Here is a 21,064-nt window from a genome sequence, read left to right on the forward strand (position 1 = left end):
AAATTTAACGTTCTGTACTTACTAGGATGCGTATAAATTTGTATTGCTTTTAATATATTGATATCGTGAAAAAGAGAAATAATTTCGACATATAATGTAGAATAATATTTCAAAATATATATTATTATATTAATAATATTATTATATTATATCGATACTTCTATATACACATGTATAAAAACTGGTATCTCACCGGAAATTTTCTAGGCGCTCTTTAATAAACAAACCGGGCTCTATCGGAAATAACTGATTTAGACGGTCGCGTCTTAGGAGGAACAAACAAATCGACAATTCACACCTAACGATCGTCCCTCCGGCAAGAGGGCACAGTGTGGGTCGTCGGAAGCGAGCATCGAGTGAGATACTTCGCGGGATTCTCGAATCGTTGTCGCACGATTACGAAATACGAAGCTTACTTCGTAAAATCGGCTCGACTTAGTCGCGAGTATTACGATTATCGTTCGTTCGATCGCAACGTTTAGGCACAACGTTTTGTACCTTCGGCTCCGATCGTGTGTGATCCGTCGCATTTTCGACCGCGACGAAGTCATCTTCAGGCATTGTCACGCTAAGCTCGTTATTCCGTTGATTGGGCAATCCGATGTGGCTGTTTGTTCGCCTCTCTTCATGGTATCAATAAATGCGTGATATCACCGATCTCGTACTCGCCTAAAAGAACGTGAAAAATGTCCCTCATTGTCAAGTGGCGAATCGTCTCGTTCACGTGGCTAGACACGTAATCCTGTATTATCGGCAGTATGTCTGGCTTGATGATGTCTAATGCCTCCGGTGTCAGCTCCTCGAAGACCTGCGAAACAATCAGGCCGATTTATAGATGTGTTCGACACGTCCCAACAGAGTGAAATTCATCCTGCGGGAATCTCGAGCCACTCGTGCTTTGCGTTCGAACATTGAATTTGAATTATTCAGCACAGGCCCTTTAAGGGCGTAATATTATTCAATATTAAGTAATATTCCGAGCATATTCTTAGAATATTAGACGAAATATTCTGATAATATTCTAGGAATATTGCGCGTTTATAGGGATCATATATAGCACAGTTTCGGGAAATTTAGCCGAGAGCCATTTTCCGCGGTGGATCCTTTTCACAAAAATCCGAATTCTCGGATGTTCATTTCACGGGCGACCTCGATTCACGGGAGTCTCACCTTGCTCATAATCTTGCCGATGTCCTCGCCGCCCATGAAGTCCTCCAGGTGTATCTTAATCGCGCGCAGAGAAAAATCGAGGACGAAGCTCTTCGTGTACATTCCTCTGTTGTAGCCGAGCGCGGTGTTCGCGTAAGCGCGGAAGTCGCGCACGGTCGTTTGGAAAGGACCCGCGCCGTGTAGCTGATACGTGTCGCCCAGTACACCGGATATGTTGTAATGGCCCGTCGCGTAAATCTCGGGAATGGAGATGTTGATCGCGATGGTAGGGCCGATCAGCGACAGCTTAGCGCGATCGATCAGGAAAGTCGACAACTTCCTCACTTCTAGGCTCTCGATCAGCAGGTGCACTCTACGCAGCAGATTTCGCGCGATGAAGTTTCGCGCGTCGCCGGCATCATTAACGCGACAGCAACCGCGATAATCGATTCTTCCGCGCTTAGCTCGCCAAAGCCGGTCGCGAGATATATCCTCTCAAGACGAAACCTGACGTACACGGCAGCGTAAAACACGATCTACAGGTAGGAATTAACCAACGGTGTTTGTCTTAGATGATTTCAGATTCATCCGGATGAAGATGTGGTGAAAATCCAACAAATTCAACTTAGATGAGATGAAGATGAGTTTGCCTTTAATTTATTTAGATGGGAAATAAGATAAGTAGCGCTGCTTATCTGGATAACTTTTTAGATGATATCGCCTTCATGAGAGACTTTGTAAAAGTTTCTGATAAAACTTAAGCAGATCGTAACATTGCGCAACGGCTAAGTAATTCGTCGGCATAATCGCTCTAAATTTCAGGATCCAACAGAAAAGACCAATAATCATTGACCGCTCACTAATCGCTGTGCTTCCTGAACGCACTCGTTATTTCGGTCTTCTTCAATAAAGCCCATATCAGACTGCTGACTGTGAAGGCCGATCTGACCGGCGGTTACGACTATCGACTTTTGAAGGGCCTATCATAGTGGAGCGTCGTGTAACTAGTCTATTGTAATTGGTCCATTGAGAATTGGCAGTCGTAATCGGCAGTCGGGTCGGCCTTCACAGTCGGCAGTTTGACACAAGCTTAAAGTGGATTGATCAATTGAAACAAATGGTTTGTTCTTTTCAGTTGCGCCGCTGAACCAGTGCGATAAGTTCGAATGAGACAAGTATATTTCGTCTCGCTCTAAAGGTAAGGATGATCAATTTATTCATCTGGATGATTGTTTAGATAATTTTATCTAGATACCAGTGCGAACACCGTTGGCCAATCACCGGTCGATTATTCTCCTCACACTCGAATACGATCGGTCAATTTCTTATTCTTACTTCCTGCGAACGCACTCGTACCGCCCATCGGTAGACCACGCTTTAAGCGGACACTTACTTCCCTATTTCCGGATTGTCCGTGTCGATGACGATCTCGTCGAGCGTGAACGGCTCCAACGGTGGTATACCCAGTTCCGGTATGCCGTTGCGCATTCGGACGCGGAATTTTTCCAGGAATCTTCTCAGCTTGAACTCGAGGCCCCTTGACGCCGCGCTGTCAACTACCACCCCCTCCTCGTGACGATTAGCGAATAAAATAAGCGAATGAAAGAGTCTAGTGTGACTAAGCGTTACGATATATTCGATATTACGCGGCGACACGCCGACAACCATATACTCGCGATATACTCACTGTATCCGGTCGTCGCCCTGGTGGCGTTGATCAATAAATTTCTCGGCCTCTCCACCGCGCTGGTTACTACAATCAGAAGACAAGACCGAGAGAGAGAGGGTCTCCCTTCATTTGCGTTCACGTTTATCTCGTCTAATCTTATTGCGCGCTTGTTATATTGCCGCGTCGCGCCGGAGGTCAGGAGGCATTTAACTCTTTCGGTCGTCTCCCATCGTCGCCCGCATTTCCGGTGCATTGTTGCGTCACAGCGATTCTTCTCTCTCTCTCTCTCTCTTTCTCTCCATTCTTTTATTGTTTATATATGTGAACGCGCGAAATTGCGCGTTCCATTCCGGAAAAGTTTCGCCGAAATTTCGTTCGATTGTACGAGCGACGGAACAACGGAAGGGAAAATACCGGCGACGACGGCGCACCGAAAGATTTGTAGAAACAGAAGCGCGGAAGTAATCGGTACATTAAGACGGCATTGCGATTGTTTCCTTGAGGGATAAAACGCCGGTCGTCTCTATCGCGTGCGGATATTCTCGTACGCGAGTGCACTTCCTCCTCGGAAGTACATCGGCTCGCGTGAGATACGTGCTTGGATGAAACGTAAATTGTAATTATGCGGGTGTGCGTTGAAGCGGTTCGCTATTTAAGTCATTTGAGTTAGTTTGTCTTACGTTCACTTCTGCGAAAGTTTGTTAGCAATTCCCATTAAAATTCCCGTCCCGAGGAGGCGGAGGAACAGTAATATTGACAATATCGTGCTGAAAGCGTGTTCAATCAAACCGAGGCAGGGCTATTCGACAGCGTTTTATTTAAAGGGGGATTAAAAAGCTGTCCGGGAATTTTCATAATGCAATTGCAAGAGTCTTTATCGTCCCGCCCGTGATGAAGAGGAAGAGAACGTAGTCTCTTCTTCGCAATCAAACGCACCGTAACGTTGCTGCAGGTCGTATTGCATTACTGCGTCACCGCGCTGTCTGTATATTCGCATCTTCGAGTTCCCGTTGGCTCGCGACCCCGGGCGTGTTGGAATTTACGCTAACGCGAATTACGTTTCTCAATGTCCCTCAGAGAGACGTGTAATTGGTCCCTAACTTTTCGACGCCCACATCGCTCGTTTACGTACATTGTGATTAAAGCTTCGACTCGCGCGGCAATGTATACAGACATGTCGAAAGCCGACATGGTTAAAAGGAGAAAATGACAAAAGGGAAGTTTCATCTCGAGCGGAATGCGCACAATCGTGTACGAGTTACGTATATTTGGCTGTGAAGCATAATGAGACATCGTTCGTGTTCGATTAATTGGGGGATCAAGTGCAGATGATCGGAACTTTATTCTCATAGTTGAACCAAATTCAGTCTCTAATCATCAAGTTAATTTCTTATAAATATATATGTTGTACACTGGAAAAAAATTACTACGTTCAAATAGATATTTGTTAAGGAGTATTGGAGTAGTTAATTTTATTCGGATCAAATAAATACTATTTAAATGTAGCATTTTTTTTTCTTTCGATGTGCTATATTTAAGTTAACATTTACTTAATCCAAATAAAAAAAAAATCACTCCCATATTACATAGCAAATATTCACTTGAACATAACAATTTTTTTTTCAGCATATATACGGATTGTTACGCGAAAGAGTATACATTTCCACTTATATTTCCGTTTCTATTGGCTCGTCATTTTCCAAAGGTACTTTCCAAGGATATAGACTCAGCGTTACTCATTATCAGCGGTCATATGCAGAAGCATTTGCAATATAATAAGCTAATAATAATAATATAATAAGCTACTGAAGATTGTTTTCTTTTTTTTTTTTTCTAAAACCATGAAGCTGCGCCGTAAGCGTGAAGTATTCAAGCCTTTCTGAAAAAATCTTGACGATTTGTACGAACACATACTGTAGTCCGTGGCAGTATCCGTAACGCGATGCAACAATTCTTTTTGCCGTTGCATGACTCCCGTTACTGTAACAAACGATCACAAATCAACGAGATACTCTTTCACAAACAGGATGAATTAACCGAGAGAGAGCCGAGGAAATGTTGATTAAATTCTGCCCGCTCATCTCGCGACATCCGACATCTATGTAGCGAGTGGAGACCTCTTCTCAGTCGAGTGTAACGTAATAATTAATATTTGTAAATTAACAAGGACGAAAAGACGCGCGATGATAATATTTGATCTTCCTTCGTTCCACATTGCGTTTGATTAACGCGAATACGGAGTGTAAATTATATCTCATCGTACACGAGTACTCTATAAGCGCGTAATATTCCTAGAATTTTATATGAATATTATTCAGTATTAAAATAATAACAATATAGCAAAAAGGTATATAAGTAAAATATATATACACAGATACGTATACGTGAATAATTTTTTTCAAATACAAAACGTATTTTTACGTAAAATTACTTCGACTTTATTTATATGATAAAACAATTGGCGTTGCAATACATTTGAAACAATGAACTACAATTATATATATTATATATATTACATATGATGTTTTTACAGTAACATTAAATAATGTTATTTTTTTAATATTATTAAAGGCGGGCATACAAGCATCTATTAATTAATATTCCAGAGATACTACTTAATATTAAGTAATAATTCTAGAACATTATTAGAATATTACATCCAAGAGTATTCCAAGAATATACCTAGAGAATATTATTCAATATTAAATAATATTACGGGCTTATAGGGTACATGAAATCTCGCGCTATTGATAGCGCTCTTCCTTTGTTTCCCTTTGTTTCCCACGCTCGACTGATGAAGATCGCATCCCATGGATCTCATTTAGATTCGTTTTGATACGAATCGAATGAAGCGAAGGATATCCACGCGCATTCGCTCGCACTTGGCGACCGATCGACACTTGCCTTTGCATACGTTAATTAAACCGTACGCCGATGGCTGCGGCACCGATTGCGGATAGCGAAGGATCGACTCGGTCGGAGGCTCGAGAGAGTCGGTTTTCGGGAAACGCGAAGCTCTCATACCGACCGACAATTCTGACGCGGGTTATCCGAGAGGCGGGTTCGTCGACAAATTTCGTCTCGCAACGATTTCTTGTCCGGTGACTGAACTGAGGGGGGAGATTACATCGGCACGCCGATGATTCACGACGTGATCCATTACGTCGAGAGAAGATCGAGTCGAACAACTTGCCGACGAATAATAATAATAATAATGATAATAATAATCGCGCCCGGCGGAATGCGGCGGCGAAGAGAGTTCCGCACAGTTGCAATTGCAAATTCGATTACAGTTTATTTTTTTATTTGACTTGCTGCCATTCACGCACGCGCTCCCGCCGCGTCGCGCATCGGCCGCGCATGTGTGTGAAAAAATTGCACGTCGCGCGCCGAGCTTCAATTCCACTTATAACGCGGTTTACGTAACAACGTGTGAAAGATCGCGAGCTGAATTTTCAATGTGACTTTTTTATCCTACCGTCACGATATCATCGTGCAAGTGACGCGCATTACCGCTGCCGCCGCCGCTGCTGTTAATTGAATCGGAAGTTTCAATTGATATCAATTATCGGACGGAAATTAGTCGTGCAACTTGAACGAGAGCAGCAATCGAGGAAAAACAAATTTTCCTTTACTCCGGTGCCGCTTTATTTATATGTATTGATTGATGGTTGAATTAAATCAATCTATTTATATGAATAAAATCTCGTGCTTGGATGTATTAAGTAATTAAAGCCAAACAAAATAATTGACGAACAGAAGTACCCTCCCCCCTCCCTCTCCCGTCCCCGCCCAGAAATGTTACGCGTTACGGACCAAAGAAGGATTTGGCAATAACAAAAGTTGACAAATGACTGTTGCTAAATGACTGAGGTGAAATATCGAAGGCCAAACGTTCGGTCGAAATAATTTGATCGGATGAAATAAATATTCATATAGTTTTAAGAGTTGAGATTTGGTCGCTCGAACTAAGATTAGACTGTGAAATTAAACTTCGGTAATCCAATACCAAATCTTGATAGTAGAGTATGATATATATATACCATATATATATATATATATATATATGGTATATATATGGTATATATATATATATATATATATTTGGTAACTATTAATAAACATACAGTCCGTGAGGAAAATTGTTTTAGGTAGTTGTTATAATTTTTCTGAAAAAACATCTCATCGTAATCTATCTTGACGTAATTATCTGTTCGTAAACTATTTTAGGGCAGCTTGACACTCCGCTTCTTCACTTGGATGTATCTTTCTCACTTCAGTGTGAAGAAATCCTCTGTAGTTTCGATTTCGTCACTCGTCCGACTACTGACCGTAATTTGCGCTGCTACGCTAATTTGACAGGAATCGACGAGTCTTACGAACTCCTGTTTTTACATTTCGTGCTTATAATATGTCCTTGTGTGGAGAAAGAGAAAGAATAGAGAGTAGAGAGTGGGTGAGTGAGAGTGAGAGGAGGGAGGGGGGAGTCATAAATATATACTAATAGTTACCAAATATTTTGTAAGAACGGAATTGAATGATCCCGTAATATTTACGAGATATCTAATAATAATCATCAATACTAAGAGATGTTAAATATTTCTTGGCTGTTATTATTTTATTTAGTTGTTTCAACTCGGAATAAAAGTTCGTTCGTACCGCAAACCAACTAAATACTTGGTAATTAATATCAAGTTTCATAACGATTATTCCAAATATTCCGTCGAAATCTCTAAACTAAATATATTCAGTAATTATTATCAGTCTTTTTTTTCTGAATGGCGGTTATACTTTATATTGAGTTATGTATGCTTATTTCCAGCTTTCCCGCGTGTCCTCTCATTCTTTTCATATTACATCGCACGTTCTTGTAGGCGAATAAAAATTTAATTAATTAAAGTTTTGATTAACGTTTTATGTACATTCGGATTGTGTTTTTTTCTCGCTACACTGAATAAAGGGTTTGGGAAAAATTATCGAGCATTTAGCGAAGTAGTTTCGACTGAATGATTTGGATTGGTGTAACCAAACAATTTAATTGAAACTATCGCATTAAATGTTCGTTACCAAATAATTGTTGCTGAACTCTTTTTTCCAGTGTAGAGATTATGCAAAATATCGCGTTTGCAAGGACAAGATGTGACTAATGCTGACGTCGAGGAGTAAAAAATACCATTCGTCATTTGTACGAAACATATCACTTATATCAATTAAATGTTAATAAGCTCTTCTCTTACGTTAAGTTGCAAAAAATGCGTCGCAGTCTGATTCATCGTTCGTTTCCGCGAATGTATCTTTTCCTGATATTATTAGATGTTCCTCGTAACATATTTTCTGTGTGAATGCGTTCTTCAATCCTTTTCAATGGTTTTAATTAATCCAAAAGTCTGGGGATTCATCGATTTTCATGCATATTTATCGAAATACTTCGCGTTTATAGAGCTTAAACGTTCTTTTCTCTCTCTCACTATCGATCTATTTTTGACAGGCCCACAAGCGGTCTCGAATTAATTAATCAAATTCAATTCAACTTATTTGAGATTAAGCATTACTATTTGATACTATAATGTTTGAGTATTTGAGATAACGGAGACTGCTTTTTAACTCACACGCGAGAGAAAAATATTGATCGCAAGATGAATTAGTCATGGGAGGGTTGTTTATACACGTTTAAACTACGACCATATCGAAGGTAATTCGGCATATCGCAATATTATCTTTTATGTTCCACTAATGGAACTTTTATGTTCAACGTACAGTCGTTGCTGTGGGAATTCTCTTATCGCGTATCCTGTTCCGGACAACTGTTTTTTTTTTTAATGCAGTATACATTTTTGAGAAACGCGTCGATATGAAACATTTATCATTTCGCATGCCGGTGAGTTTTATTATCTAATTGATCGATTACATGCGAGAAAGTGGAATAATGTATACACTCTAGTTTTGTATCCGATTAAAAATAGGGTCACTACTCGGTGTACAATAAATATATCGCGCTCCTATGCCGATTGCGACCAGTGGCTGTCATGTTAATCGTTATGTTTAAAGAAATTCGTGACTTTTTATGTGACTTTGATTTATAAATACCGCTCGAACGGCAAAATGTAATTAGAAACGAGCCGTCCCGTCATCTCTTCGACTAATCAAATGTTTTCGACCATTATTCGACGAGGAATGCAGTTTTTTATTTTATATGTATTGCGATACCAATTGTTTTATCATATAAATTATTAAAATAAAAACAAATATATATATATATATAATTTTTATGTTTTTCTATATTATTATTATTATTTCAATATTCTAAGAACATTTTTATAACATGCCAAGAATATTACGTAAAGCGGACATCAATAGAACATCCTTATAATATAAAAAAATATTACATAATACCCTTAGAATATTAGAATTATTTTAATAATATCCACATAATATTCTAGGAATATTACTCGCTCATAGGATCAGTTCTTTCCGATATCGTTATCTAATATAATGACGCTTGAACTTTCCATTCATCGCTCAATCTTTAATTGATATCGCTGTACCGTTGCGCCTGTGTGTCTTTTCACTTTCATCGAATACCGACGCGCTGTATCTCCTCATCTATCCGGGCATCGTAATTCGTTACGTCACCCCCCCCGGTTCGATGAATTTACCTCCTGGGGATCTCCATCGGCCTAACTTATTTGCTATTCAACATTTCAGCCGACAAACTACTTACGGCCGAGCGGTCGGCGCTCTCTCAATATTCAATTGTTACACTTTAAACGTTAACTTTTGATTTTCGCTGCGAGATACAAAGCATACAATCCCGTATGATTGATATATCATCAAACAATGTGCCGCTGTGCGATGTATTTTCTACTTATTTCACTTATCATGCAATTGGTCTTTTCTTTCTCTTACTAAATAAATGTCCATGCAACATCATTGCTGTTTAATCTTGCGAATGTTTAATAATTTCACGCGATTACCGAGTGATATCGGGGATCGACTCACGGAAGTTCGTTGCGGAGTTGGCGACGTTACCGATGCCGTCCAGAAGGATGGAGGGCAAGGGCTCGGTCGGCGAAGCGTGCACCATCACTTGGAGGACGATGCATATCGTTATCGTGAGAACTCGTCTTGCCGCACGGCACTTGATCGACCCCGGTAACATCGTCGTGTACCCCGTCGTGGGAAACCGTGCGATCGGAAAAACGCGGAAAATCGGCCGATCGGCTCCGCTCTCGTGGGAGCAGGAAGACTGACTGACTGACTGACAAGATGAAAAACCGCGCGGTGCACAGCGAACTGCTGGTGCAGGCCGCGCGCGTGCACACCGAGCGCGTCGTCGTCAGCGAAAGTGAGCGTTCGTACACGCGCGCGCGCGTCGTTCGATTCCCATGTCGCATTTACACGCTCGGCTCAGCCCGACGCGTCGCCCACCGGGGAACGTGCAGGTAATCGCGGTTTCGGAGCAAGCCGGGCGACTCTTCCTCGCCCGAAGGTCGGCGCCTACGCGAGGCATTTGCCGCCGATCGAATTTCGCCGCAAACGGTGGCCCGGCGATCTCCTCCTAAGTTGAAATTCTCGCCTCATGTCAAACGTCTTTCAATTTTATAACACACCTTCTAAGCGTGCAATGTTCCCGAGAATATTATACGAATATTATTCGATATTAAAATAATATTCTTATAATATTCTAAGAACGTTACGTGGTATTTTTTCTTATTTCGGGAAAGTTCTATTGATGTTGCACTTCACATAATATTCTTGGTATATTGTAAAAATGTTCTTAGAGTATTGAAAAAATATAAAATAATAGTAATATAGAAAAATATATGTAAATAAAATATATATGTATATACATATGTTATATATACAGGGTGTACATAAAAGACTACAATTAAATATACATAAAGAGTTGAAAATTTAAAAAAATATATAATATGAAAATAACATAATAATATTATTTTTTTAATATTATTATTGTCGTAGTATAAACAGACGACATACGTTGGCGATTATCGCATTAATAATAATCAAGGTCGCGTCTTTATCGTTATTCGCAAGTACAAAGGGCAAAATGATTCACTCCGCAACGGATCAATATTGCACCGATGCGGACACGGGAGAAATGAGAACCGAACGGCACGGCTTTTTATCTTTTCGCGGCGTATTATTAGAAACATGAGATTAACGACCGGTTTCGCCAGGAGAACCGTGACTAGAAAAGGACCGAAAAAAAAATAGGCTACACGAGGTTTTAAGTTGATCGTCGGCGGCGCCGGTGAAATCGCGGATCACACTTGGGGCGGGTTCCACTTGACGCTCGCGTTAACTTGACGCGTAATAGTTACCAAATATGTAATAGTAAAAATCAAACATTTGATAACAGATGTTAAATATTTCCTGTTAGTATTTAATTCAGCTGTCGTTATTTTATTTAGTGGATACGACTTTTGATGAAAGTCGTTTGCGGGCCAACTGAATATTCGATAATTAATATCGTAATTTCACGAACCAAATATTCCGTCTCGAAATCTCGAAAGTAAATGCATTTAGCAAGTTTATCACCAAGCTTTTTTTGTCTTTTTTTTTTTTCAGTTAATATAAGCATTCCTCCTACGGCCGTCGATTGTCCGAAGCGGATACGCTTAATTTAATTCTACAACATAGTAGGAGCTAAGATGGTAAAAAATAGATTCAATTTCAATTCTAATAATATAATATAACCCCTATTTTGACCCCTGATAAAATAAAGTCTTAAATTTCCGTTTTCGCTGTTTCAGCATTAAAATAGGTTGATGAAGGTAGCGTTGGAATTCAATCTGTAGAATTAATGGTTCAAGAGAGAAGTTGAAAAGTATCAATATCGTCAAATTTGTTTAGATTTTCATTTGTTTCTCTTATTAGGCCGTCTAAATGAGCGCAAATTATCCTTAAGAGCGTGAAAATAACGTGAAAATTTCAACTCGGGTGTTCCTCATGGACACGCTTCCACGTTATGGTAGCGGTTATTTCGCGGGACACGTGTGGCGTCGTAAGGATCGAGACTATTATTAACGTGTTCACGTGTTACGAATTCCAAGGATCGCGTCAATCCCATTCCCGGTCGGTACGACATATGTAACACGTCACCGTCGGCGAAAGTGAAGGTCTCTCATTCTCTCGCGCGAGTCGGCGTGAGAGAGAATTATTATGATTTAGCGTACCGCGCGAAATAATAACAATATTCGACGTCCGTGCGACGCAAATCGCTCGAGTATCCCTCAATCTAACGCTCACTTTTATAGCCACACATTCATTATTTTAATAGAACACCGGTTGAAAGGGGAAGAAAAGCTACTGGTTTTGTATCTACTCGATTGCAATCACTTTTCTTTTTTTTTTTTTCATGATTAACGAAGTTGTCGGTTATCGTTATTACTGATGAAAATCGGGGCGGAAGAACCGCGAGATTTTACGGCCGGGCCCGAAATAGCCGTTACGCGTCTACTTTGGCCGCAGGTTCTCGGAATCACAGGATTGTGTAACAGGGTCACGCGGATGCGGAAGTGCGCGGAAGTGGTGGCCGCGCGCACAATACGGTAGTACGTCGCGAGGTAAATTGCCACAATAGACGTCGCGGAGGTCGTGAAAAAGGGAGCGCACGCACGGCCGTAGTAAAAGTACTTTACTTGTTGCGCGACTTTACGTGCACGGGACGCGTACGTGACGCGCATTGTGATCGCCGGATCGGCGGCCACCGCCGGGAGCCTCCAGCAGGCGTCTCCGTGGCATCGTAACGAGGAATTATACTGCGGTCTCAAAGTTATTCCGGCAAAATATATATATATATATACGCGCACGTGTATATACGTATATGTATATATACACATATAGGGTGTCCCAAACTAATCTCGGTTCCCGTGGTGTGTAAGGAGAACGGGTGAGACTGAACGGGAAAATCTTGTACCGTTTTGCAAATAACACGCAAAATTTCGAATTACCAATGATTGAAAATGGTGATTTATAGAGGCTTCTTTAATTTCACCAGTTTCAGCCGTTCTACTTGCCACTACATCATGGAAACCGAGATTAGTTTGGGACACCTTGTATATAAATGATAAGGAGGAATTCTGCATTCATCGCAGCCTTCACTTGAAAGTCGTAAAAATAAATAGAGAACGTTAAACTATCGACGAACCGATAGACTTCTCACGTTTATTTTTACACATATAAACGTTCAGTTTCGAAATCAATCCGGAACGTGACGGAAAATGCAATACGGGCGCGTATAGCGAAAATATATATTTTCTTAAATCTGCAGCTTTGCGTGAAGAAAACAAAGTAATTGTTTATTCTAGATATATTCGAATAAAAGAATTTATTCGACTTCTGCTAATTCACTTAGAGTAAATGTTATTACTACCTATTGAAAAAATATATTTTACTTTATTTTCTCTCTCAATACATGTAATTCGTAATAATAATAATTCGTAAAATACCTCTTCGCTTACAACATATTGGTTTATTCACACCAATATTTACACAAACATATTTTTATACTGAGAAAAATTTTCTTTGAAATGAAAAAATATGCATTCTGAAATTTGTAGCTTTGAATGAAAGCAATCGTTTATTCCATTTCAATAAAAGAATTTGAACTCAAGTAGATTCGTTATTAGTACCCACTGAAAAAAATATATTTTATTTTTTACATACTTTTCTCGCAGAATACACAATTCCCATGTCTTCGTAAAACATTTCGCTTCGACACAGCACATTCATATCTTCACTATACCTCAAAATGAAGAAGCGTTTAAGTACAGCTCAACAACGGAACAAAATCGCGACACTTACGCCTCGATATAGACTCACTTTATGCGATATATCTTCGAAAATACTAAACCCGCGAAACTCAAGCAAATATTAAACATAAGCTCGCACATATGCACCGATACTATAAATCAAAGGAAAATATTAACACAAACTTGCCTCAGATTTATAAAACAGCTCATTCACGCCGTATCATACACCATCAGCGAACAACATTTGCGACCGGCGACAATTAATCCTCGGCCGTCAAGTTAATTTTAACATCGTAACTCGTTGGAATCCACGAGATCGGGGGGACATTAGTCAACAGTAAAGTTGTTCGCTCCGAGTTATTGTCCAATTAAAAGTTGCGCTCCGATCTGGCGTTCGGCTCGCGAGATAAAAAGAAGAGGAAACGTTGTTTCGAAGTTTGGCGGGGACGGTTGCGGAATACGGCAGTTGCGGCCTTGACGCGACGAGTTCGAGAAAAACAGAGGCTGTTTGCGGGGCCCGGATCGTCCTTTAACGTCCTATAGGCTGCACCGTGGTCGGCTTCGGATAGACCCACGGGTTCGGTGCGTAACCCGGTCTCTGAGGTATCGGGTAGACGGTAATGGCCCCAGGTGCAACGGGCGCGGGAGTAGGTATCGCGTGTACACAGGCCACCAGAGCCATTAAGGCTGCGGCAACAACAATAACGACTCTTCCCAGATAGACCTGGAAACGGAAATATATCGTCGAAATGCGATATCGTCTCACTCGCCGGGACGATTCGAAATTTCCGTGGGGAACGCAGGGCTCCGCAATCGCTGCAGCTTTCGATCCGAAGAAAGAGTGGTGAAACAAAAGCGGAAATCGCTGGGAATTTAACGGGATCATTGTTATTGTTACTTCACGTTCATCGTTTATTGACACTCGTCCCTTTCGTTGGAAACTTTATTCTTAATGTATAGTAATATTCCAAGCGTATTCTTAGAATATTAGAAGTAATATTATAATAATATCCTAGTAATATTATTTCATGTTAAGTAATGTTTCTGGAATATTAATAAATGGTTATATATCCGCTTCTAATCATATAAAAAAAAGTAATATTCAATATTATTGTAATATTATATATTTGTTAATATATTCAACTCTCTCAATTGCTCGCAGCGTAATATTTCTTATCTCTTTCTCTTTCGGATTTATGACGTTACAGAGGCGGAACACTTTATAACTTCCCGATATCCAATCTTGTTCGTAAATCGGGGAACGCGATATCGGGGCGATATTTTCGCGGCTCTCTCGCACGTGTGTTATCGCATGTGCGAGCGCGCGACGCAAAAATCCGTTTTCCGTCGGGTACACTTAACAGAGAACTTTTGCCGTTCTTACCGATATCTCGTCTAAATTGCTACTCACGGGGATACAAGATAAAGAGAAAGACAGAAGGAAAAAAAAAGAAACACCGCGGACAGAGCGTTACTTTCGCTCGAGATTACTCGAACTCGACGCGCGTCGTACGAACTGTCAGCGCGTACGCGCGTAATTACACCGAAAGGCGGCGATATGAACGCACGCATGCATGCGTGTGCGTCGTGCCTTCGCTTTCGATTCAATTACGTGCGTGCGAGTGCAGCTCGGAGCAGTGATTTATGGATCCGTAAGGCCGCCGTCGTGCCATTAATTATGGCCGTGCCGACCGAAAATTCTCTTCACATCGACGCATCGACATTCGCGTATCTCGCGGCAATGATGTTTGGAAATTAAAATCAAATCGACCGTTATGTAACGAAGCAGAGTACACACAAGCGCGAGATATACGGGCTATAAAGTACGGGTTAATTCCTTTTTTTCCGTCTTTCTCGCATGCTTCCTGAAATTTCATAGCGTCACTTCGTCAAGTCGGTATTATTATTAATAACTTGTGGCGAGCATATTTTTGTAATGGCTTACCGATAAAAAGGGACGAGCATACTCGGGGAAGGATTACTCCGTTGCGCGTTATACCGGTTTATATCGCGATTATCGCGTTAATTAATTACCTTAGCGCGTAATATTATTTAATGTTATTGTAATATTATATATTTTTTTAAATATTCAATTCTATGTATGTAATATATATATAATATTTATATATATTATTTATGTACGTTTTTCTATATTATTATTATTTTATTTTTTTAATATTTTAGGAATATTACGCGCTTATAAGATTATCGCTATAGGAAGATATTTTCGCGCGAGAACGCGAATAATAATTTTACGAGAATAATAATAGCAGGTTCATTTCTTCCCGGTTTGGTTTGTTATCGACTATAAACTCAGTGGACGGGAATGTACGAGCGCTCGTTTCAAATGCGGAGAATCGCGCAATTTACGATTGAGATCGACCGCACAGAAAGACCCGGAAAGAAAACCGCGTGGGTGATCTCATTTAATTCACGAGTTTAACACAAGCGAATGATTATAATCGAGTTAGCGGTTTGAATAATGCATCGACGACCTTTATTATTCTCGACGAGAGAGAGAGAGAGAGAGAGAGAGAGGAATCGCCATTGCCGCCGATTCTTCTGCTTGTAAAACACGATCGCGGAATAAATAAATTAGGAGTTCGCAGAATCACATCGAGGAAAAAGAAACGTTTGCTATTCGCGGTTCTAATCGCACTGTAGAAGAATCACAATCAGAATGTCATCACAGCGTTAGCGAATAATAACTTTACACGCACACTGCTGCTACCTTTTTTTTGTTAATAACAACATATAGTTGGCGCCGAACGTGAGCCGATAATTAAGAAAAAATATAGGCAAAAAAATAAAGCTCTCTGATATGCGCAAATCGCAATATAATTTTAACGAGCCGATAAGAGCGGAAGTGCGCAGAACTAAAGTATTATATATTCTTAAAAATTAGCCATAATACATACAGACTTTGTGAAACCTTCTTCAGCGAAATAACGCGGAAAGTTTTTAGAAAGTAGTTGAGGCTGAAAGTGATTAGAATTTTAACGTGTATTACCATGGTGATACTACCGGAGATCCTCAGATATCCTTTGGCGACTCGGATGCTCGGCACGAACAGTACGCATCCTCAAACGTCGGCGGACTTTTATACCGGTGGGCCTCGAGAGGTGGATATTCGGGTCAGAAATGCGTGAGAAACGTACATCGCGCCATCGCATCCGAGGCGAGTCCCATAAAGGAGCAGGTGTCCGTGTGTTTCATTCATGTCTGCATCTGCTCGCAGCATCCGTACGTCAGGTGAGTGCGCGCGTCCATGTGTAAGGATGCGAAATCGCATGAGAAAGATACCGCTAATTCACATTTTCGGCGAACACGTTAGATTAGATCCTCCATGATGCGTAATATTTTTTAATATCGAATAATATTCCGGGCATATTTTTAGAATATTAGATGTAATACTCTAATAATATTCTAGTAATATATATATACATAGTTCATTGTCCTTTCTTCTCCCTGCGAATCGCTTTCGATAGTCGCTTCATCAATTGTTACGTTCTTAAAATTCCGTATTCTAGGTGGTTTCCTCGCGCCGAAAATCCCGACCGATGAGCAACAATTAGCCAACGAACCTTGACACATACGCACACATACACGCAGTTCACGCAAGTTGAATACTAATGAATATTTCTCCTGGCTAATATAAAAGTCACACTCTCTCTCTCTCTCTCTCTCTCTTTCTCAGAATCGCGTTCTAAACACATTGTGCAAACGTGAATCTCAATTCCGAAAACCAGTCGTGCCAGCGTCTTGTCTCTCGCGCGTGCAATAAACTTTTCAACTCCTCCAAGTTGGAGGATGAATTTCGCCTCGTTGAGAATTCCAAGAGTTAGTAGAGACTTCGGAAAGTTTATTGAAACGAGACGTTGTCTAATCGCGCAAATCAGCCATTGCACAACACTTGCAGAAGCGTTGACACGGTTATCAGTTTTTCTTTCTTTTCCTTCAAGTCAAGCATACGCTTCGACTTCTAACCGATAACATCAATAATGTCAATAATTTCAGTGTGCATATATGAATCATCGCGATGTTAATAAATTTGTTACGTACGTAATTTTCAATCGTTCAATGATGCAATTAATTATTAATGAAATGACTTTGGCCGCGTTTGAAGGTAAAGATGACTCACCACGTTCCGGTTGATCGCACAAACTGAACCACATTGTGTGTACAATTTGCTTTTTCAGTCCGGAGGAATAAAAACTGATCGACGAGAGAGAACAAACTTTAGATACATCATTGTTTACTTCGTAATTAATTATTGTTACAAAATTGTTTGCTTCATAATTATTCTTACAAAAATTCATGCTCCCACGAGTCTTGGAGTAAAAGCAATGATTGTGCGAGCAAATATTGTGCTCTGTGAGTAATTATTCAAAGGCATCGCGTTGTCTCACGCAGCACAGCACTTGCGAGTCGCTTGTGTGTCCTGAGCTTTAAAACAGTTTGAACAGCGGAGAATTCGAAATCGATGGTCTAAAGAGAGAATTGTTTCCGGGATTTTCCCGGAAGGTTACTTTTCTCAGTCGGATTACCATCGACTACGCTCGGACGTCGAAAGAAATGTTCAATTAGTTTTGTAACTCAGTGCACATCTCATTTTACATTTATATTTAATATCATCTCGCAATATTGAATCAATTTAATATTAATTGTTGTTCAATTAGTATTAAATTATCACTAGAAATATACGATTTTACATTAAAAATACATTCTAAATTTCATACAGTTATATAAGTTTCTTATACGCGTGTATCGTTAAGTCGTATTATTTTCTACTCGGCAGGCATGTTTCCACATATATTATGTCTGAAATAGTTATGGAATCTTTACGCTACGCTTAAATGCAAATAATGAAGTAGCTTCGAAAGTTACCTTATCTTTTCTGCTACCACCAGAAGATAATACCACTTACGCTCCAAACATTCACAAAATTAGGACGCATATCTCAACAATTGAAATGATGGATCAGTGGGATTCTATTTATAACATTATCTGTCGTGAGTGTAAAAGATATGTTTTACATTATACTTCTTTCTCGAAGCTTTATAAATATATACTTGAATACGTATAAATTTATAAAATACGTCCCTCGATTATTCGATAACATTCGGATTTTTATTCCGATTCTTCACGAACAGGATAATTATAAGCGGAATCCCCGTCATCGTTTGTTGATCGTCTAAATTAAATTTCGGATTGCAATCTTTTGCAGCCTGCTCGTCAAAGTGCCTTGTGACTTCAAAATTGCAAATTGTCACTTGGATGAACATAGAACTTCGTCTTTCCTCGGATAAAATGTCTGTTCTCGATGAGTTTCGATCTCAAATACATCGCGTACGTACAACGGTTTACAGTTGCGTTGTTCTAAGTTCAGATCGTACATGAACAGCTGTTCATCGTAACTTTCGAGGACGATGGGTGCAGGATATCCGTGAGATCGGTTATTGTTCACTTATGTGGACTGTATGGGATCGTCGTTTCGGAAGCAGTACGTTCTTATCGCGCATGCATTCCGCGCGAAATTAATTGCTCTGAAAGGATAAAACGAAAGAAATTAGATTATTTGAACGCGATGAGTTCAAGTAACACCCCTGATGGAAATATTTTGCCGAAATACCCTCTTAATTGATCCCATTAATATACGCAGTTTTCAATTTAATTCAGTTAAATTTCACGATATCTAAGATTTCAAAAATTCTTCGATTACTTGTCAAAATTCATCCTTTAATTTGCACATTACATATTAATTTACATGATATATTTCACAACATTACATTGAATTTCATGATGGAAATTATGATTTATTTTGAAATATTTATTATTATATATTTCGGTGATTTTTTAATAACTTTCATCAAGTTCATAATAATACTCAAATATAAGGAAAGTTAAGGTATATTGCTAAAATTTGACAGAATTTAATTGAAAATTGCGAACATTGACGGAATGATAATGAAATGAGGTCAATTGAAAGAGGATTTCAGTAAAATTTTCAGCATAATATTTTCCATCGGGGACATTCTCTCTCTCCTTCTCAAGTCTCTTTAACTTTCAGATCGCATACTAATATATCGACATTTTACCAAATAATTTTAGTTTTTTCACAAGTTGGCGTATACGTCTTATTATATAATGTCTCCGTTAACAAAATTGATGATTGGCAGCACTACGAACCTGAAATATCAAAGTAAATGCCTCGCAAGTTGCATTGTTTAAACTGGTAAATTTTTTGTTAATCTGTCTATAAAGGTTTATAATTGTTGGTTTTCCGTTGCACACATTTTTTTATATTTAAGAAAGAAATTCGGCCCATATAGGGTTGATTAAATATTTTGGAGATTTTAATTAAAACGAAAAGTGTTGTATATACTACGAAAAACTATGCAAAGCAAACAGGAAGTAAGCAAATCACTCACACAGCCAATAACATAACGCAGGCTTGCGTTGTGAACGTCAACCAGTATATGAAGTTAGGTACCGTGAGAATGGTGGCGTTGTAAAGTTGCGAATAGAAAATGCTGCTGATCAGCGGCACTGCGTTATCGAATACGGAGAGTATCGCGAACACCTTCCCTGAGAAAATGGAAAAGCGGTAGTACAATTATTTCGCGAACGTAAAAAGAGAAATCGTCGGTGCGACATAAAACTGCGAAACCGGTGCCATTTGCAAAACGAGTTTCCGGATTTCGAGACACGAGGAAACCCGAGAGACATAATCAAATTTATTTGCAACAAATGTGACGATTGACGTGAGATACGTATTTTCCCGTATTCACAATATCGATCACAATTGTCTGTTTCTTCCTCTCGTTTTGAAATAAGTGATTATATCTTGTTAATTTGTCTGAATCATATCGGTTTAATAATCGCCGCGTAAAATCGCACGGTGATCCACGAGGAAACTGATCGAATGGGTTCACATACCTCGCTCTTCCACTTCTACTAACTTCGAGGCCATAGATCTGAGCGCAGGAGCTACCACGGGTCCAAACGCGGCGACAACAGCTCCTACGGAATGATCCTTATGTACTTTTAATTCATCGATATTATATTTTCGAAGTATACGAGACATTTTTCTCAGAGATTTGAAAGCATCTCGCGGAAAAAAGGCCCGAGGAAATTCAAATGGGACACCCTGTGTACACATGCGAGCGCTGTCGATGTCGTGTTAGCGTTTTAGACGTCGGAAGACGAAGGACTCTCCGTTTTCTCACCGATATAAAATATTCTCCCCTGGCTCGCCGCAATAAATACCAGTCTTCCGAGAGCGTGTGACGTTGCGCCGATTACCACGATTATGGTATCCTTCAATTTGAGATACTTCAGCAACGGCATCGCACACAGCATCGCTGTTGGGAGGAAGAAACACTTTACGTTAGACTCCCCCCAGCATTATCAGCAATATTCAACATGTATTCAACACATATTGCGCGTCTATATTTATTTGAAACGTTTC

General features: G+C 39.8%; 2 protein-coding genes across 4 annotated transcripts in view; both read right to left on the reverse strand.

Moving 5' to 3' along the window:
* Nucleotides 1-6: 6 nt before the first annotated feature.
* Nucleotides 7-10,170, reverse strand: LOC106750365. Of its 3 annotated transcripts, none has more exons than XM_014630679.1 (6): nt 9,818-10,170; nt 4,733-4,798; nt 2,837-2,902; nt 2,543-2,705; nt 1,171-1,522; nt 7-808 (listed from the first exon to the last, which is right to left on the reverse strand). In XM_014630679.1, exons 1-6 carry the CDS (start codon nt 9,975-9,977, stop codon nt 626-628), a joined length of 990 nt encoding a protein of 329 aa, XP_014486165.1. In that variant the 5' UTR covers nt 9,978-10,170; the 3' UTR covers nt 7-625. The 3 variants fall into 3 exon arrangements, with proteins under 3 accessions (XP_014486165.1, XP_014486164.1, XP_014486166.1); XM_014630678.1 differs by having other exon boundaries at nt 4,727-4,798; XM_014630680.1 differs by lacking the exon at nt 4,733-4,798 and having other exon boundaries at nt 9,818-10,169.
* A 7,661-nt stretch (nt 10,171-17,831) lies between these two features.
* Nucleotides 17,832-21,064, reverse strand: part of LOC106750327 (adenylate cyclase type 6-like) — a 73,543-nt gene continuing 70,310 nt past the window's right edge. The window contains exons 24-27 of the mRNA XM_014630596.1: nt 20,823-20,957; nt 20,533-20,616; nt 20,025-20,181; nt 17,832-19,139 (exon numbers count right to left, since the gene is read on the reverse strand). Coding sequence (XP_014486082.1) covers nt 19,061-19,139; nt 20,025-20,181; nt 20,533-20,616; nt 20,823-20,957 — 455 coding nt within the window. The 3' untranslated portion in view covers nt 17,832-19,060. The remainder of the gene's footprint in view (nt 19,140-20,024; nt 20,182-20,532; nt 20,617-20,822; nt 20,958-21,064) is intronic.

This window comes from Dinoponera quadriceps, unplaced genomic scaffold (assembly GCF_001313825.1).
Source record: "Dinoponera quadriceps isolate SergipeBrazil2010 unplaced genomic scaffold, ASM131382v1 scaffold5230, whole genome shotgun sequence".
In the NCBI taxonomy this organism is placed as follows: Eukaryota; Metazoa; Arthropoda; class Insecta; order Hymenoptera; family Formicidae; genus Dinoponera; species Dinoponera quadriceps.

Coding starts and splice junctions, on each gene's coding strand:
- LOC106750365 (XM_014630678.1), bottom strand. CDS start 9,977: ATGTTACCGGGGTCGATCAAGTGCCGTGCGGCAAGACGAGTTCTCACG. Junction 1,523..2,542: donor GACAATCCGGAAATAGGGAA/GTAAGTGTCCGC, acceptor TCTGCTGCGTAG/AGTGCACCTGCTGATCGAGA. Junction 809..1,170: donor TCGGCAAGATTATGAGCAAG/GTGAGACTCCCG, acceptor ATTGTTTCGCAG/GTCTTCGAGGAGCTGACACC.